Source organism: Pteronotus mesoamericanus, unplaced genomic scaffold (genome assembly GCF_021234165.1).
Source record: "Pteronotus mesoamericanus isolate MK-2021 breed Mesoamerican mustached bat unplaced genomic scaffold, CSHL_Meso_final scaffold_174, whole genome shotgun sequence".
Lineage (NCBI taxonomy): Eukaryota > Metazoa > Chordata > Mammalia > Chiroptera > Mormoopidae > Pteronotus > Pteronotus mesoamericanus.
The window spans coordinates 33800095-33816377 of NW_026555309.1; the positions used below are offsets into that span (position 1 = coordinate 33800095).

At 41.7% G+C, this 16283-nt stretch overlaps 1 protein-coding gene across 2 annotated transcripts in view; it reads left to right on the plus strand.

Moving 5' to 3' along the window:
- Nucleotides 1-10467, plus strand: part of COL14A1 (collagen type XIV alpha 1 chain) — a 191287-nt gene extending 180820 nt beyond the window's left edge. For both annotated transcript variants that reach the window (XM_054590440.1, XM_054590439.1), the window contains 3 exons: nt 6933-7010; nt 8596-8751; nt 10388-10467. In XM_054590440.1, coding sequence (XP_054446415.1) covers nt 6933-7010; nt 8596-8751; nt 10388-10467 — 314 coding nt within the window. The remainder of the gene's footprint in view (nt 1-6932; nt 7011-8595; nt 8752-10387) is intronic.
- Nucleotides 10468-16283: the final 5816 nt, after the last annotated feature.

Below are 16283 nucleotides of genomic sequence, written 5' to 3' on the forward strand. Positions count from 1 at the left end.
ACTTTTCAGTTCTGCAAGGAATGATGACCAGACCAAGCTCTAAGTTAATGAGCATCATCCTGTTGAATATTCATTCTGAACTCAAAATGGTCATTTTTTTTTCTAAGCCTTAAAAATTGGTTCACTTTCTTGCTAACTTTGAATTATTTATATTTTTCCTAACAGTCAGTGCTGGAGTAGCGATCGCAATTTGGAAACTGGAAGTGATAGGTTTGCATTTGGCCTGACATTCTTATTGTGTCCCTTTAAGGTCATAGTATCAGGGGCAAACGTAGGTGGACAAAAAACTAGGACTCCTGATGCCCCATTTCATCCCTGTCCCTGTTTGCCAGGCACTTGTAGTTGTGAACAGTCAATCTGCAAACAGCTACCCAGGCTTGGTGTGCACGGAACAGCTGTGCATTGCCTTCTTTCCTTCCTGCCTTCCCCCATCTACAACCTCCATGCTCCCTCCTTCAGTTCCCTCCCTTCTGCTGCACTTCCATCTTCCTCTCATTGCCCTGATGCCAGTATATCTAATTTAGATGTTTGTGGTCAGAAGACCAAAGGACCTCCTGCCTGAATCACTATGGTACAAAAACCTTGCAGTGTAAAATACTCTGTTGTCTTGCTCTTGATCCGGTTAGTAGGTTTCCTTGACCACTGGGTGGCCCACTGGGCAGAAATATGACTCCACCGATTTTCTACTAGCTTTTCCGTAGGGCTAGCACAGTGTTTATCGATTAAGCTTTGCAGGATTCCAGCCCCCCTTAACCAGTGGCACTGTTTGTTTGCACCCAGCAGGGGCAGATCCAGGTTTGTGGAACCTGAAGCTTAAACAGATTGGAGTTCTTCTTTAAGAAGAGTATGAAGTTAGAAACCAAAAACTAGGTAGGGGATATTGAAGGAAGGGCCATATCCAAACTTCATAGTTGAAAACACAAAGCTTGTCACGAGGGGGCCTAGCCTGGCCTCTCACTCTTCCACTCCCCAACCTGCAGCTGCCAAAGCTGTAGTAGTCAACTGGTTCCCCAGGCCAGCCCTGTTCTCAGACCTGCAAGCCTTTACATTTGCGCCTCTATCTGCCCGTTCTTTATGTGTCTAACACCTGCTTTCTTAAACTTCATTTCAAGGGTCAGCTATAGTGTAAAGCCTTCTGTAATTCCCCACTGATACCTCAATTCTGTGCTCTCATATTTCGTAGCTATTCTTACACTGCACTACAGCTACCCTACCCCTAACGCCTGGGACATGGTGACCTGTCACAGAGAAGGAAGGATGCCTTTGATTCTGAATTCTCAGATATTGGGGCTGGGCTGGGCAGTTTGCCCTTCTTTCTCCTTTTTCTGTGTGTCAGTTTCCAGACTTCCTCACCTTCTGTTCCAAGATAGCCTTGGCCAATGGGAGGTGTTGAGAAGGATCAGAGAGTCTGAAGAGGGGAAAAGTTAGAATATTTCTCCCCTAAACCGCACCCCGGTTTCCTCTGTGACTCCAGTGGTGGCTACAATTTGTGTGGCTCCTGCTTCCACTGGACAATGTCTCACTCTCATTCTAGATCCCACCAGAAGGCCCTATGCATTGGGCTCCAGTCACACCCTTTCTTCCCATTGTCTTTCCCCTCCAGCAGTGATAGTGGCTTCCTGCTGTTGCTAAGTTACAGGTTGCCTCATCACCTTTATTTCATTGCTTAACCCTATTACTAATGTAACCGAGTCCCCATTTTAAATTCCCCCTGCCTGAAAGCTCTAGAATGGTTTCTTCCCCTGGCTGAACCCTGGATTATAGAGGTATACTAGATGGCTGGTTGTTTCATGGAAAAGGCAATAGGAAAAGGGACCTTTAGCAATAGTTTGCAAAGTTTGTTTACTTTTAAAGCAACCATGTATTTTCCAGTCTTGGTCATCTGAGCCCCAAACGTGGAGCTGCACATGCTGACAATAATCCTGTAGCCAAATATGTACAGATAACATAGCCTGGAGAAGTACAAAAAACAAAACAAAACATGCTGAATTGAGTCCAACAAACCTGATGTCTTGTAGCTAGGTGCCCAGTCCAGCCCCTTGCACCTAGTAGGAATTCAAACATACGTTGAATGAAAACCAGACTCTACTTGCAATATATCGCCAGCATTTCCCAGACAATAGACAATATAGTAACACGCTTGAAGCCTTGTCTCACAGTGTCGGTGAATTTTTGGTAGACTTACAATTAAAGCATTAACCAGGCCTTGCCTATCTGTCTAAGCATAGATCCTGGATGTTGCTCAGAATGTCTGGGATCTTGAGGGGGTGACTGTGCTCCATGGAGTAGCATGAGACTCCAGCCTGGAGTGCTTGGTGTGATTGGGGAGCAAAGAAGTTAGCAAACTCTGCCTACTCAGAGGTCAAACAAATGGGAAACCAATGACCAAGGGCCAGACCCTGGGCATGTACTCGGTGTAAGCAGCATAAATTCTCTTGAAATCAACCCCAAGGCTTGCTCAGAGCGGAGGTCAAATGTACAAACCCAGGAAAGTAAGGTTAGGAAATGTGACAACCGCAGGGTTGACTTTGAGCCAGAGAAAATATGCATACTATTTCAGCAGGCAGGTCAGGAAGCCACAACTACAGCAAACAAGACTAGAAACACAACCTGGAGAGCCAGCTTGGGGTGGAGAGAGGCAGGGAGCGCTGTGGTCACGGGCACCGGCTTCAGCGCCCACCTGCCTGGGTGAAAACCTGGCTCTCTTACTTCCGAGCTAAACACAAGTGACTTGACCTCTCTGTATTCCAGCCCTCTTTTAGGATTAAGAGTGGTAGCTGCCCTCTTGTTTTTTTACAAAGACTAAATGAGCTTATACATAAAGCATCTACCATTCAAAACCTAAAGAGGTCATGTAGAAGCATAGCTGATAAATCAACTAGCCACATCTTTGGTTTGTCAAAGTCTACAGTCAGACTTTGTATTTCATTCATTCATCCATTTGTTTGACAGATATTTCCTGAGTGCCTAATATGTGCCTGAAACTGGGAATACAGTGAAGAACTAAAAGAAACAGCTCTCTGACTTAGTAAACCAGTGAGAGAAACTACTAGAGGGCCAGTGTTAGGTTAGTGGTAAGGGAGAGTCAGGCAGCCCTGAATTGTTTCTAATGAGACTCTTAAGGAGGACAGATATGTCACACTTACCACTCTGGTGGGGGATGTTGATACTGGGGAAAGGTATGCAAATGCAAAGGCGAGGGGCATATGGGAGCTCTCTGTACTTTCCTTTTAATAGTTCTTTGAACCTAAAACTGTTCTTAAAAAAAGTAAAATCTATTTTTAAAAAATTTAATAAAGAAATAAGAGAGTAAGAGATTAAGATTTTAATGAGAGTAAGAGCTAAAAGAATAGATCTTAAAAGTTGTCATTAAGAAAAGACACCCCCCCCCAAAAAATGGATGAATAATAGAAAAGACTTCTCTGATTATCCTAAATATTTTTATTAACTGCCCAGAAAACTAAGGCTATTAGCTAAATCATATTTTGGTTAATTAGATTTTCATTTACATCAGTTATGCTCCTTTTTTTTAATGGCAGAAAGTGAAAGTTATTGCAGTCAATGATACCCATCTCTAAGGGGAACTAATAGTTCATATTGCCACACAGGGAACTTGTTAGAAAAAGCATTGCTCTCATAAGCCCGGCATGTGAAAGTAAGAGTGAAGCTCCAGCCTAAGGGATTTTGCTTGTGGATTCTTCAAGGTCATGCTTGCATTTAACAGTCAGCTTCATGTTGATAGTAATGTTCAGTTGTTCAGTTAGTCTACCAGTGTTTAATATACATCTACTTACTATGTGTGAGACTCTGTTTGGATCTGACACGAGAGCAATAAATAGGGGATGATCCCCACAGCCAACAGGCTCATGGTTCGACGAGATGAACACAAGAACAAGCAATGCAATGGATTAATTGCCAAAGGAGGTACCAGTAATGTGGAAGCAAAGAACTCATTCATTTGTTCATTTGTCCATTTGTTCACTCACTGTCTATTGGTTATGTACTATGTGGAAGTCTCCAGAGAAGTGTTGGGGATATGGCCATGAACCAGACAGATAATCCTTGCCCTCTCCAATTCCTTATGCTTCTGCCTGTAATGGTTGTGAGAAGCTTTGAGTTGGGTCTTGAAGAATGAGGAGTATCAGTGGAGACAGCCCAGGTGAAAAGGGTGTGTCAGAAGGAGGGACCATCCCGGCCACTCAGGAGTCCCAATTCCTTGGAAAGGATGCTGGCACTTAGCTCTGGTGACCCTAACTTAGCACCAAGTGGCCCCATCTTGCATCCTCACAGAGAGGTTTATGAAGGAAGTCCTTATGGGTGATGACTCATTTTGTCTATGAGGAATGGCTGTGCCCAGACTCCATTGCCTTCTGTCATCTCATGGACTGTCACAGGCTCATGTTTTAGGACATTTGATTCTCCTCCTCTTAATCAAGGCCTACAGGGCTTATAAAAATGTATCCAGATCTCTTTTTAGAGATCTGCAGTCTGTAAGCTTAGTCTTTCATTTCAATCCTCATCTTAGCTACTTACATAGTGATTTTTAATGGATTTATTTTTTCATTCCAAAAATAGATTTATAACCCAGTTCAGTTACATGGATGTGGTATTCCTTCAGTCTCAGAACCATCAGTGAACCCAGGGACAAATATTTATATATTAGCCTGCCTTGGGTTGGATCATAACTTCAGGATAATAAAATCTGAAATTCTCTGGTGATATATAACTGTATTCCTAGAATTTACTTTTAGGGTATTTTGAGTGGCTGGAATATTTTTGTGAGACTTTTTCTTTCTTGTATTATAGATAATACCACATTCCACTTGTTTTTATCTACATAACTTAGAAAATTAAAACACCTAGACTTTCTACTTCCCATTCTTCTCCATCTTTTGCTTTCTTTATGAATGAGCAAAGGATAAGTCAGGAAACTCTTATCAGGGACTCTTCCTGAGAATACTTTCCTGGAGGTCCTATTCATCTTCTACTTGTAGATCCTGCATCTTCTACTTGTAGAGAAACCACATTGTTAACATCAGTCCTTGAGGACCGATCATAAGGTCATGGGAGGCCTCTGAACCACCCTGCAGTTAATCATGAACATCCTGGCATTAGTCATTGGTGTATTTTATTGTGTTCCCTGCAGGGAAAGTGACTCCAATTCTAGCAGTTTCTGTTAAATTCCCAGATGCATATTAGGGTGCACTCTTTTGCAAGTGAGGAAGCACCTATAAACTACAAAGTACTCACTCTAATATTAACCAATTAGCTACTAGTTTAGCTAATTGGGTAATACCCAGGGGATGTACTTAAGGTAGTTTTCTGTCTGAACAACTTGCCTGGCAATCAAGTATTAAGTGTTGGCTAGTCTAAGTTGTGTGCTCTTTAAAAACATATTCAATGGCATTTTGCTTTTGAGAAATCACTCTCTTCCATATCAGTTCCTAAGAGGAGAATCAGGTCAGGAACAGGAGATGACAGACTCAGAGGTCGGTGTCACTCTTCTTCAGCTCCGCTGATCTTTTTTGAACTCAGAAAACACCAAGGCCATGCACGTGCAGTAGGCACGGGTGCTGGGGAAGCATAGCAGTGGGTGGAGTAGCCCTGAGGACCACTAACAAGGAAGCCAGGGTACCTTGACCCGAGGAGGTGGTCACAAGGAACACAGCAGTCACCAGAGCTTCAAATCAAGGGACAATTATGTGTACTGATTATGATTATACATATCATGTAGAAAGAACTATTGGTGGCTCAGGAGTCTTTTCTTTTTTTTTTTTTTGGCAACGAATATTTAGTCTACTAATTCCAGAGCAAATACTGTATGAACACCTTTCCTTCTGGAAGTTATAAACCAAGATGTAAACGTGATTATTTTCAAGGGCCAGGGTCCTTGCATATTGTGTTTTCTAATTTGTGTACAGTGAATATGTGCTGCATTTAATGAGGAAAAAAAAGTTGTGTGTAATCTGGAGCATTTTCAATCACTTGCATGCCTGCCACCTTTCTGATGGGTTATCTTCATTTATTTATGCTCCCTTCCATGTTTTGCCAAATCACACAATTTCTCTGTTAAGTGTGATTACATAGAGATGTAGTTCCACATTTTGCTACTTCAAAGCACTGTTGCACATGAAAACCAGACAACAGAGATCTGTGATGTGAGTCAGGGTAACCCAGACCCCAGGCTGATGCAATCCGCTCTTGGCCTGGCTGCGCCTGGACACAGCATGTTGTCACCTGCCCAATGATCCCGTGGTAGAACCCACTTAGACAATGAGGTGTCAGAATCTATGCTGCTTTGTTTTTTGTGAAAATGTATAGTTTGTTAATAGCACCATAAATTATTTGGAATAAGAAGTCTGCTTTGTGGAAAAGACACATGAATAGGTTTAGAGTTTTATGGAGCTGAATCAGCCAAATCAAACACAGGCTTTCCTGAAGCTTCCAAGTTTTTAATGGAAACTCACGCTCTTCAGAACTTTGCTGCCTAATTATAATTCATGCCTTTTGCAGATACATGACAGGGTGGGCCAAAAGGAAAATGTTAGACATGTTCACTTGTGACTTCTATTGTGTTATTTGTGGAGTGCCAACCGCATACATCGAATGGCCTGGCTCGTGCAAAGCCCGAGGCCAGCTTCTGGCCGGCCGAATCACTTCAGTAGGAAGGAGGAAGATAACCTTGCAGTATTACAAGGACAGACTGCTTGCTCAGATGCAGAACCAGCCTCCTGTGTGTGGTTTTGCAAACGTCACCAGTGTCAGGATTTAATTTAAAAGTCCCATGGCAGCCATCGCCTAGATCAACCCGCATCGTTGTCTTCATTAGAGGGGGTTTTTCAAACCCAGGAAAATGGATGACCAGATTTCATTTTAAAGAGAGCTTTTTTTTTTCTTCTCCCTCTCCTCCTCCTGCTTCTCTTAATAAACAGGTTTAACTGGCATCAAGGGAGAAAAAGGAAATCCAGGCATTGGAAGCCAAGGCCCAAGAGGACCCCCTGGGCCAGCAGGTAAATATTCCTACTTAATAGAAAACTGCAAATGAAAATCCTCAATCTTTATATGCACTGGATATTGCAGGTGAGGAAAATGGCCATATTACGTCCTTTTATCTAACTGGAATGGCTGTATCGTCATTTATTTTGTCAGGGGGCCAATTTGTTAGTAGCGATCCTCCTAATATAAGCTCCCAAAGTTACTGCATATTCTGTGATCTTATGAGTTGCATGAGATAGGATAGGATAGGCTGTGCTGTAATAACAAATGTTTAGTGGACCGACACCAGAAAAGTTTATATCATATGCATGATGCAAAGTTTGATATAAGACGATTCCCCCACTCCATTTGAAACAAGAGGCCCCCAGGAGAAAGATAAAGGGGACATATCAGCTCTCAGATTCCTAAATGCAGGCTGACATAAGTCACTTGTCATATTTCACTGGCTAGGGTTAGTCACATAGTTCCAACTGCAGGGGAGGTTCAAAATCTAGAGGAACGTGTAGATATTTGATGGGCACTGATAGTTTTTGCCACCATGGCGGTCTCACCAAATGAATTTTGTGTAAAGTTCGAGTTTTGTGTACATTAATAGGTCCTTTTAGAATGGTCTTCAGATGATTACTTATTATTAGAAATGTAAGTTTGCAATTCCATTGGATATTTGCAATCCGGGTCTTAACCACATTGAAGCACATACTTTATAGACTTTTCTTTCTAACCTAATAATTATTTTGGAAAACACTTTTTCTAGGAGAGATTTCTAGTACAATGGATTCATTCTGAGTGTAAATACTTCTGTTATTTTAGATTGTGTAACTGGTCCAGCATCATGAGTACACAGAATGGACACTGGGGAATGTCAATAGAATGAAACTGAATGTATCTGAGAGCCACAACACTTTTTAAATATGTTCGTAATTTACATTTCAGTTCCAGTTAAAGAATTTTATTTCTAATTGAAAAATGTCTCTTAAACACTTCTGGCATCCAGGATTAAAAACCAACAAATATAAAAATAAACAGAAAACCTAATGATCTTTTTAAATTCACAAAAATTTTAATGCCCATTTTCATGATAAGTTCTCAATTGACATAAACCAGCCTAAAGGCATTTGGGATTAGTGTACTGGGTCCAATTTGAGACTTTTTCTTTTCCTTGTACAGGATAATTTTTTTTCAGACACAGACTAATTTGTTTCAATTATCTGGGGCCATAAACCAGTATAGATGATGAGGTTGAGACTGCGTGTGTTACTGTGAGTGTGTGTGCACCGTACATTGGATTCATATTGGGAAATAGAAGCTCCATACAGAAAACAAGGCTGAGCATGCTGTATTCCTTCATTCATCTCCAAGAGGTTATGGGAAAGAATAGATTTTGTTTTCTAGTTTTCTGAGCTGATTAAAAGTATTGCCCTCTGGGAGAACGTGTGACTCCAGTATGATTCACTGTCTAGGGACTCTGGTTTAGGAAGAAGATCTCAATGGGTAGAGAGAGAGGTTGCTTCTTATAAGAGTGAGTTTATTTCTTGGTGGTCTCAAAACTCACCCTGTGGTGGTAAAAGACCAACCACTTTCACTGTGGGTGCTTTTCAGGACCTGCTGGGGAGAGCCGGCCAGGAAGTCCGGGGCCCCCTGGCTCCCCTGGACCCCGGGGTCCGCCAGGTCACCTGGGGGTGCCTGGACCACAAGGCCCTTCTGGCCAGCCTGGATACTGCGACCCCTCTTCGTGTTCTGCCTACGGGGTGGGAGGTAAGTGCCAGCGTCTGTGGGCTTTGAGCAATGTTTTACTAAAATTTGTACCACAATAATGAAGGGGCACTGTGAAAAATAGACCAAATATGGGAGGGAAGCAGAACTGGAACTTCTCACTACCTTATGTTCTCCAGAGGCATCTTCTATAAAGTACAAATTACTCTGAAGGTTACCTTTTTAAAAACCAGAAGAAGAAGTTCAAAATGACAGCACATCTAAATCTCCCTTGTTTCCAAATGGCAGTTCACACAGATGTGGCCTGGGACCTCACAGCTGGTCACTGGGGGACAGGCTCACACGTTCTTTTGGGCCACTCCATCTGTGTTACCACTGTGGTATGGCCATAATCTATTGTAAGACATTACTCTTGCTTGAAGGAAACCTCACACTTAGAACTTCCTCATGACTAGGATCCCCTAGATTCTTTGGGGTGACATCCTGCCCACCACATGCACTGATGACCAAAGATCATTTTACAGAGGGACAAAAGTGGCCATGCCGTCCTTGCCTCATTACTAACTCCTGGTAGGAGATTCTGAAAAGATAATACTTCTATAAACATCTGCAGGCTGCATGGGTTGTACAATGAGACATTTCCTGACACAGTCATTCTTGAAAGTGTCAAGAGAAAGATTCAGAGACTGCTTTGAAGCGATGAGCTAATCAGTCAATAAATTTAAATTTTCTGCTGTAGGAGGAATTTAACCTTATTTGCCAGAACAACTGGTCAGAGTTTTGCTGATGTGTTTTTCTCTGTTCATCTCTTCCCTCCCTGTTCTCTCAAATCTCTCTGTCCTTTATTAAGATCTGATCCCTTACAATGATTACCAGCACTGAAGTGGAACTCCTCCACTCTGATGATATTGGCCTGGGCAATTGGCTATGGAGACAGAACTGTCCTGTTGACCACCACCACCCAGCCCCCCGCCCCTAACAACGGGCTCTCTGCTTCCCTGCCTCACCTGCTTCCCTTTCTGCCCACTGTCACATCTCTGGCCTTCCTTGCTCCCCACACACCCCATGTTAATACCGGAACTTAACCAAAACCTCTGTTGATTGTTATAGAAACAGACTGCTCCGTGCTGGCTTGGGTATAAGTATACGACTCTGTACCAAGAATTGATTCCAAACTCACCTGTGTGAAGGCTCAGTAATAAAGTTACTTATATGTGCCTTCTCCTCAGTTCTGTCCCCACACAAGATTGATGCGCACCTTTCTCCCTCACCACCCCTCTCCATTCTTCCTCTTGTCACCTAACCTCCCTACTGCCCCCTGGTGGTGGACTTCTAACACGAGCTCGGTTTTTAAATTTTATTTTTCATAATTCTGCTGAGTTTTCAGGGTTTCTTTTGTAAATAAAACACATACTATTTAATCATTTGGCTGTGATTCTGGTTTCCTAACCATGTCTGTAATGTATCTGTCCCTTTCTCCTTTTACTAACCATCTGGAACTTCCTGGGGAAGGAACGAGCAGTGTGGTGGGTAAAGGTCGCTACTGCTTTCTACCCAAGCGGGATGCCTCTGTAGCGTAATGATCAAATCTACGTCTCTGCGGACCCACGTGAGGGGAGAATATCAACTTATGGTTTCTGGGTCCTATCAAGTCCCCACCCCCACTCTTCCTCTCTAGCTCCCCATCCTGACCAGCCGGAATTCACTCCTGTCCAAGACGAGCTGGAAGCCATGGAACTGTGGGGCTCTGGGATCTGATAGCCTCCTGAGGAATTTGAAGACCAACAGACCAACTGCAAGAACACTTCAGGGACCTCATTCAAGCAGAATGTCATTATGTGGTTTGTATACTCCCTTATAGGGGCTTGTGTCATCTGTCTAAATCTCCTCCTTGGATATTGTTTTTATTGACAAAAAAATTATATTAAAAAATCCCCTTAATCTAGGACACCATAGGGTTTGTTTTTCTTTGTTGTTTTAATGATGTGCCAGATTATTCGTTATTTTTTTTTTCCAGAGAAGAGTGCTCAGAGGAAAATTGGCACCAAAAAAAAAAAAAGAAAAATTGAACTTGGAATTTTTTCTGTTAGATTATGTCAAGTCCTGAAATGCAACAAGATAGATGTGATTGTATTCAAGAGCCCTGGCAGGATAGGAATTTAAAAAGATTCAATATGCCATTTATCCCTATCCCCGATAGGCTTGCTGAAAAGAAAAAGGGATATTATTGGAGAAACTACCTCTTGCTCAATTGATGTGTTCCACTCTGAGATCACCTGGTAACTAGTTTCACTGATATCCAAGAATATGTGTGATAAGAGATCCTTTCTGAATTTGGTGATATTAAAAAAATAGATTCAGTTTTGCAGTGGTTTTTGACTTGCACAGCAGTGACTTTCCACCAGTGCTCGTACAAACAGATGCGATTTTGATGAACAATTTGTGTGGCAGGATCCCAAGGCTTGCCCTCCTTACCTACATGGCTCACTTTGTACATGCAGATAAGTTTTTGCAAACCCGTTTGCATTCTCTTTTGTAAGCAAATAAAGATTTAAAACAACATGTGTGGACTCTTTTTACCTTTGTCCCCTTAAACTAAGCTGAGTGTTGACCAGAAAAACAGCAGTTGCCTTCCTTCAGACAGGTTTTCAAACATTCATTCATTCATTCTGAGTGTAGTATGAAGCTTAACAGAAGAAGCACTTGACTTGAAATTCGTTCATTTGTAACCCACCAAAGAAGCAATGGCAATAAAAATGTAAGACTGATGCTAAATAAATGTTGACCAATGGCTGACTGAAGAGCCCATATATCTCCTGGTATTTGGAAAAAAACAAAAAAACAAAAAAACAAACCTGAAAAAACTCTAGGAGGCAGAGTGTGAGGTATAATGTAATAGACTCTAACCCCTAAACTAGCATTTGTCTTTTGTTCACAAAGGAAAAAAATCTAAATTTGAGAAAGATTTGTGTCCTATTATAAACTGTTGAAAATAGAAATGAAAGAGAACCATATACTTAAGTTATGCTCTTTTTCCCTGTAGCATCTTTCTGGTAACAGCTAATTTCAAATAGTAGAGATGGGGTCAGTTATAACCAGAGGCTGGATTCTTCTGGGATCAAGATCATCTGACCTTCTTTGGTTCCTCTCACCATACAGATCTAGTTTATGACCTTTCCAGCCAAAAGATTCAAGCAGGAGGGTCTACCTGTGGGCCTTGGGGGATCCATGCTAAGAGTTCTGGATCACCTTTGCAGGAATGAGAGAAAGCAGTGGACAGATAACCAACAGGTATTCCCCTTTAGTTACACAATGTGATTCAACATGGAGAAAGCAAGAACGGTAAAGAGAAAGTTTGCCCAAGGTTGATCCAGATGGCCTGACCCCAATCACTTGAGAGGACTCCTCCTTAAATGACTGTGATCTCATGTCACCAGTCACCTCATACTTTGGTATCTTAGATTTCTTAGTCTTTTAACAAGCGAGTAGAAAGAGAACATTTTGTATGTTTTAGTATTTGGTCCTTGGAAATGTATTCTGATAAGGTGTCAAAAGACTCTCAAAGTTTGTTATAAATGGTGAAGGATAAACCGTTAGAGGTTTTAAGTCATTCATATCATTCTTGAGTTGTGCAAATATACTTGGCTTTGATTTTACTTGGTGATCTGAATTTGTTTATTTAAGCTACAGGGAAGTTTCATTAGTTTGGAATGTGTCATCACTTGGACCCAATATATCAGATTTTTATTGAGTGAAGTGTTCAAAATAAAAGGTGTAATTCAGATTCAGGAGTTTTGTGTTTATAGTACATTGCCTTGTAATAAAATCTGATTTTGAATTGCATTTTTATTGACTTATCTATTTTGGCAGGAACATACTTATATCCTAATTTATAGTTTATACCATTTCTGAAGGTAATAAAACATCATTTCCCAAAAAAGACATTAATCTTCAGAACTTTTCATCACTTTGGTTAGAAACTCAATTTCCTTGGGGAATAATTATTTTAAGGTAGTATTTTATATTAGGATGAGCTTCCATTTAATTCCAAGACAACTCTCCCTGCCTCTTTCTTTTCAACCCTGGCTGCCCCACCTCATCCTTCCATAACCAGCAACTTTTTTATTCTTTATTTATTTTTATTTATTCATTTAGTTTTTAGAGAGAGGAGAAGGGAGGGAGAAAGGGAGAGAGAAAGAGAGGGAGAGAAACATCCGTTGGTTGCTTCTTGTATGTGTCCTGACTGGGGACCAAACCCACAACTCAGGCATGAGCCCTGACTGGGAATCAAACCGGTGACATTGCACTTTGCAGGATGATGCCAACCAATTGAGCCCATGGTTGGGCAACATGGGTCAGGGCCCAGGAATTGTTTTAGTTCTGAGGATAAATCTGTGAACAAGAGAGCTCTGGCTTGTCCTTGTGGGGCTTCCTCTCTATTGGTAGAGAAAGACAGGAAATGAGTGAATAAGTAAGCAAAGTTAATTTCAAATTGTGATGAATAGAATAGCATGACAGACCCAGGAAAAGTATTGAGACAGGGATATGAAGAGGTACAAAGGTACATCTGCTTCCACTGGATAGAGAGAGAAGGCTTCTTCCAGGGCCTGACATTTAAGTTGACACACGAAGGTAAGAAAAGACCTGGGAGGAAAACTCAAGCTCAGATCTTGTCAACTATAAACACCCTTTCCCAGGAAAATGCTTGTCATGTTCAAACAAGGTCAATATGGCCAGAGAGTGAATGGAAGAGTAAACAAGGTAAGGCTGGAGACCAGAGCCAGCAACGCTGTGTGCCCCAAGTCAGTGGTTTAGATTTTAAGTTCCATGAGAAGCAATGGATAGATTTTCAGCAGAAGAGTGTCATGATCTGGTGTATGTTCGAAGTTAGTGAAGGGAAAATGGCTCTTCCACTGAGCCACATTGCTGAATTTCTCTTCTGAAGCTATCACTGAGCAGTTACTATCAGCCAGGCCTACTCCAAGGGCTTGGAAGTTGTACCTGTTAGGCTGGGTGATACTATGTTGTGGAAACAACAAATGCTAACATCTAAAGGACTTAGCACACTATACCTCTATGTCTTGCTTTCACAAGAGAACAGGACAGCTGTCCTGCACGTCTTGGTTCATTATTCCAGCGCCACTGCCTTGGACACTTCCACATCAACATGTACTCCCATGATTGCGATGAGAAGGGAAGAGAGAACATGGCGAATCATTTCATTGTTCCGAGCACATCACACAAGCGCATTCAACTTCATAGGGGAGGAGAAGTACAATCCTCCCATGTACTTGGAAGCAGAAGAAAACTAGAAATACTGGTGAGAAGCAATATAAACTACCACTTACGTTTTACCTCATGTGAACGTCACAGCAACCAAGAGTTCACTGTTGTCCCAATGAGAAGGACAGAAAATTTATTTGCCCAGGGACACACTAAAATTCAAATCTAAGCATTTTGGCTCAAGGTAGCCCCTCTTAACTTCTAGGCTACTCTGCTCACATATGGATGATTCTTAAATGTTAATGTTAAAAAGGGATGGAGATGGGATTTAGTATAAACTAACAAACAAAATAGAACCAGAAGCTTGGGCACATGGAACACACTGAAAGTGACCAGAGGGGAAGGGGGCGGGGGGCAATGGTGGAAAGAAGGGGAAGGGCCTAGACGAGGAACATGTATGAAGGACCCACAGACATGGACAACAGCGTGGGAATTGACGGTGGGAGTGGGGCATGAGACGGGCAGAGGAGGGCAAAGAGGGAAAAAATGGGACAACTGTAATAGAATAACAATAAAAAATGATTTAAAAAACATGAAAAATAAAACTTGTTGATTTGCATAAAACAACAACAAAAACAAAAACCACAGACTCCTGGACACAGAGGAATCCCCATAGATCCTGTTTCAGTCATCTGGACTGGGAAGTTTCCATTTTTTTAACCAGGCACACCAGGTGACCAGGGGGCTACAGTTTGAGAGCCACTATTTTGAGATCATTCTGGTTGCACAGTCTGTGAATGGGTTGGGGGCGATCATAGTGGGTGAGAAAACATCGTCATCGTCCGATGACAGACAGTGGAGGACAGACTGAGCTTATGGTGTTGCCAGGACTCGTCCATTAACTACAAGTGGAGACTAACAACTAGATGGATGGAGATACATATATATCCCTCTGGAAATTACAGATTTGGGGCAGAGGGTTTAAAGAGTTCAGTTTAGGAGATAACCTAGTGTGAGGTATTATACAGGCGAGTTGGAGCTTGGGAGAGTCACCAGCACTGGATTTGGAAGTTGAATAGTCACGCACATGCAGGTAGCAGTAAGGCCACAGATAGGAATGAGGTCACCTGGATAGTTTCCTGCTTTCTACTTTCCTTCTCTTTTTTTATTTCAACAAATTCTCCAAGCTAGTTTATTTTATTTTGAAATAGAGTTCTCAGACAAATGTGCTCCAAACTACAGCCACAATGAACTAGTTGCAAAATCCTTGTTGCATGCTCTCTCTTGTTTTTCTATCTTTGACATACTCTTTTTTTTTTTCTGCTTAGAAAGCCCTACTTTTCTGCCTCACCCCAGTTTAGATGACCTACTTCTGTCACACTCAATCTTCAAAACTCAACTAAGCTCCCCTTCCTGATTCCCAACACGACCACCTGGACAACCTTGATAATCATGGCATTACCGTTCCCATTTCTAGTTAGTTCCTTAACCCCGTGCTCCCATATTACTTGAGTGCATTCCTTAAGAGGTTTCAGACTGCCCACAGAGTGCTTAGCACTTGACAGCTGCTCAATAAATGTATGTCGAATCATTTCATCTTAGCACAGTTTCATTTACCATCTAAGTTAAACCACATACTCTGTCTCCAGTATTTAAGCCAGAGTATTTGGGAGATAGGAATAATGCCTAGAAACAAATAGTCAGCTTTTGTAAAAGCTTGCAAATTCAGATTGATTAGGTATTTCAGAATACAAGGAAGAGGTATTTAAATTTTGTCTTCCTATGAATTTATTCATTCATGTGTTCATGTATTTGTCCATCTCTGTATGTGTGCATCCGTCCATTTAACACACTTCTAATTAGTATCCACCGTGGGTTAAGCCATGAGTTGAGGTGCTGGAGAAGAAAAGATGAATACAATGGAATAGGAGCTTCCTAACTTCTTGCTCTATGTTGAAGCATGTAAGGTCATTTGGACCAGATTGTAAAAGAGCTAATCTATGCTAAAGCGCTCAGGTTTCCACCTGAAGGCAACAGGAAATCAGTGCTCATCTTAAAGCAGATGAGTTACCTGATTGGGTTTCTTATTTGGAGGCCACAATTTTGATATAGTTGTACATAATAGACTAGTGTGGGGAAAGGTCACGGAAGGAAAAAGATATTTAATTAAGACCAGCCTTGTACTGCTAGCTTCTGTTCTGGACACTTTATATTAAGTTGATTTTTATATGTTAAGGTAAGTATTCCCTTTTTAAAAATGATCAAGCATGCAAGGTAAGCAACATGTCCAAGGACACACACCTACATAGAAGAGGCAAAGAAGGGACTCCAGCTCTGCCGGATGAGCGCCC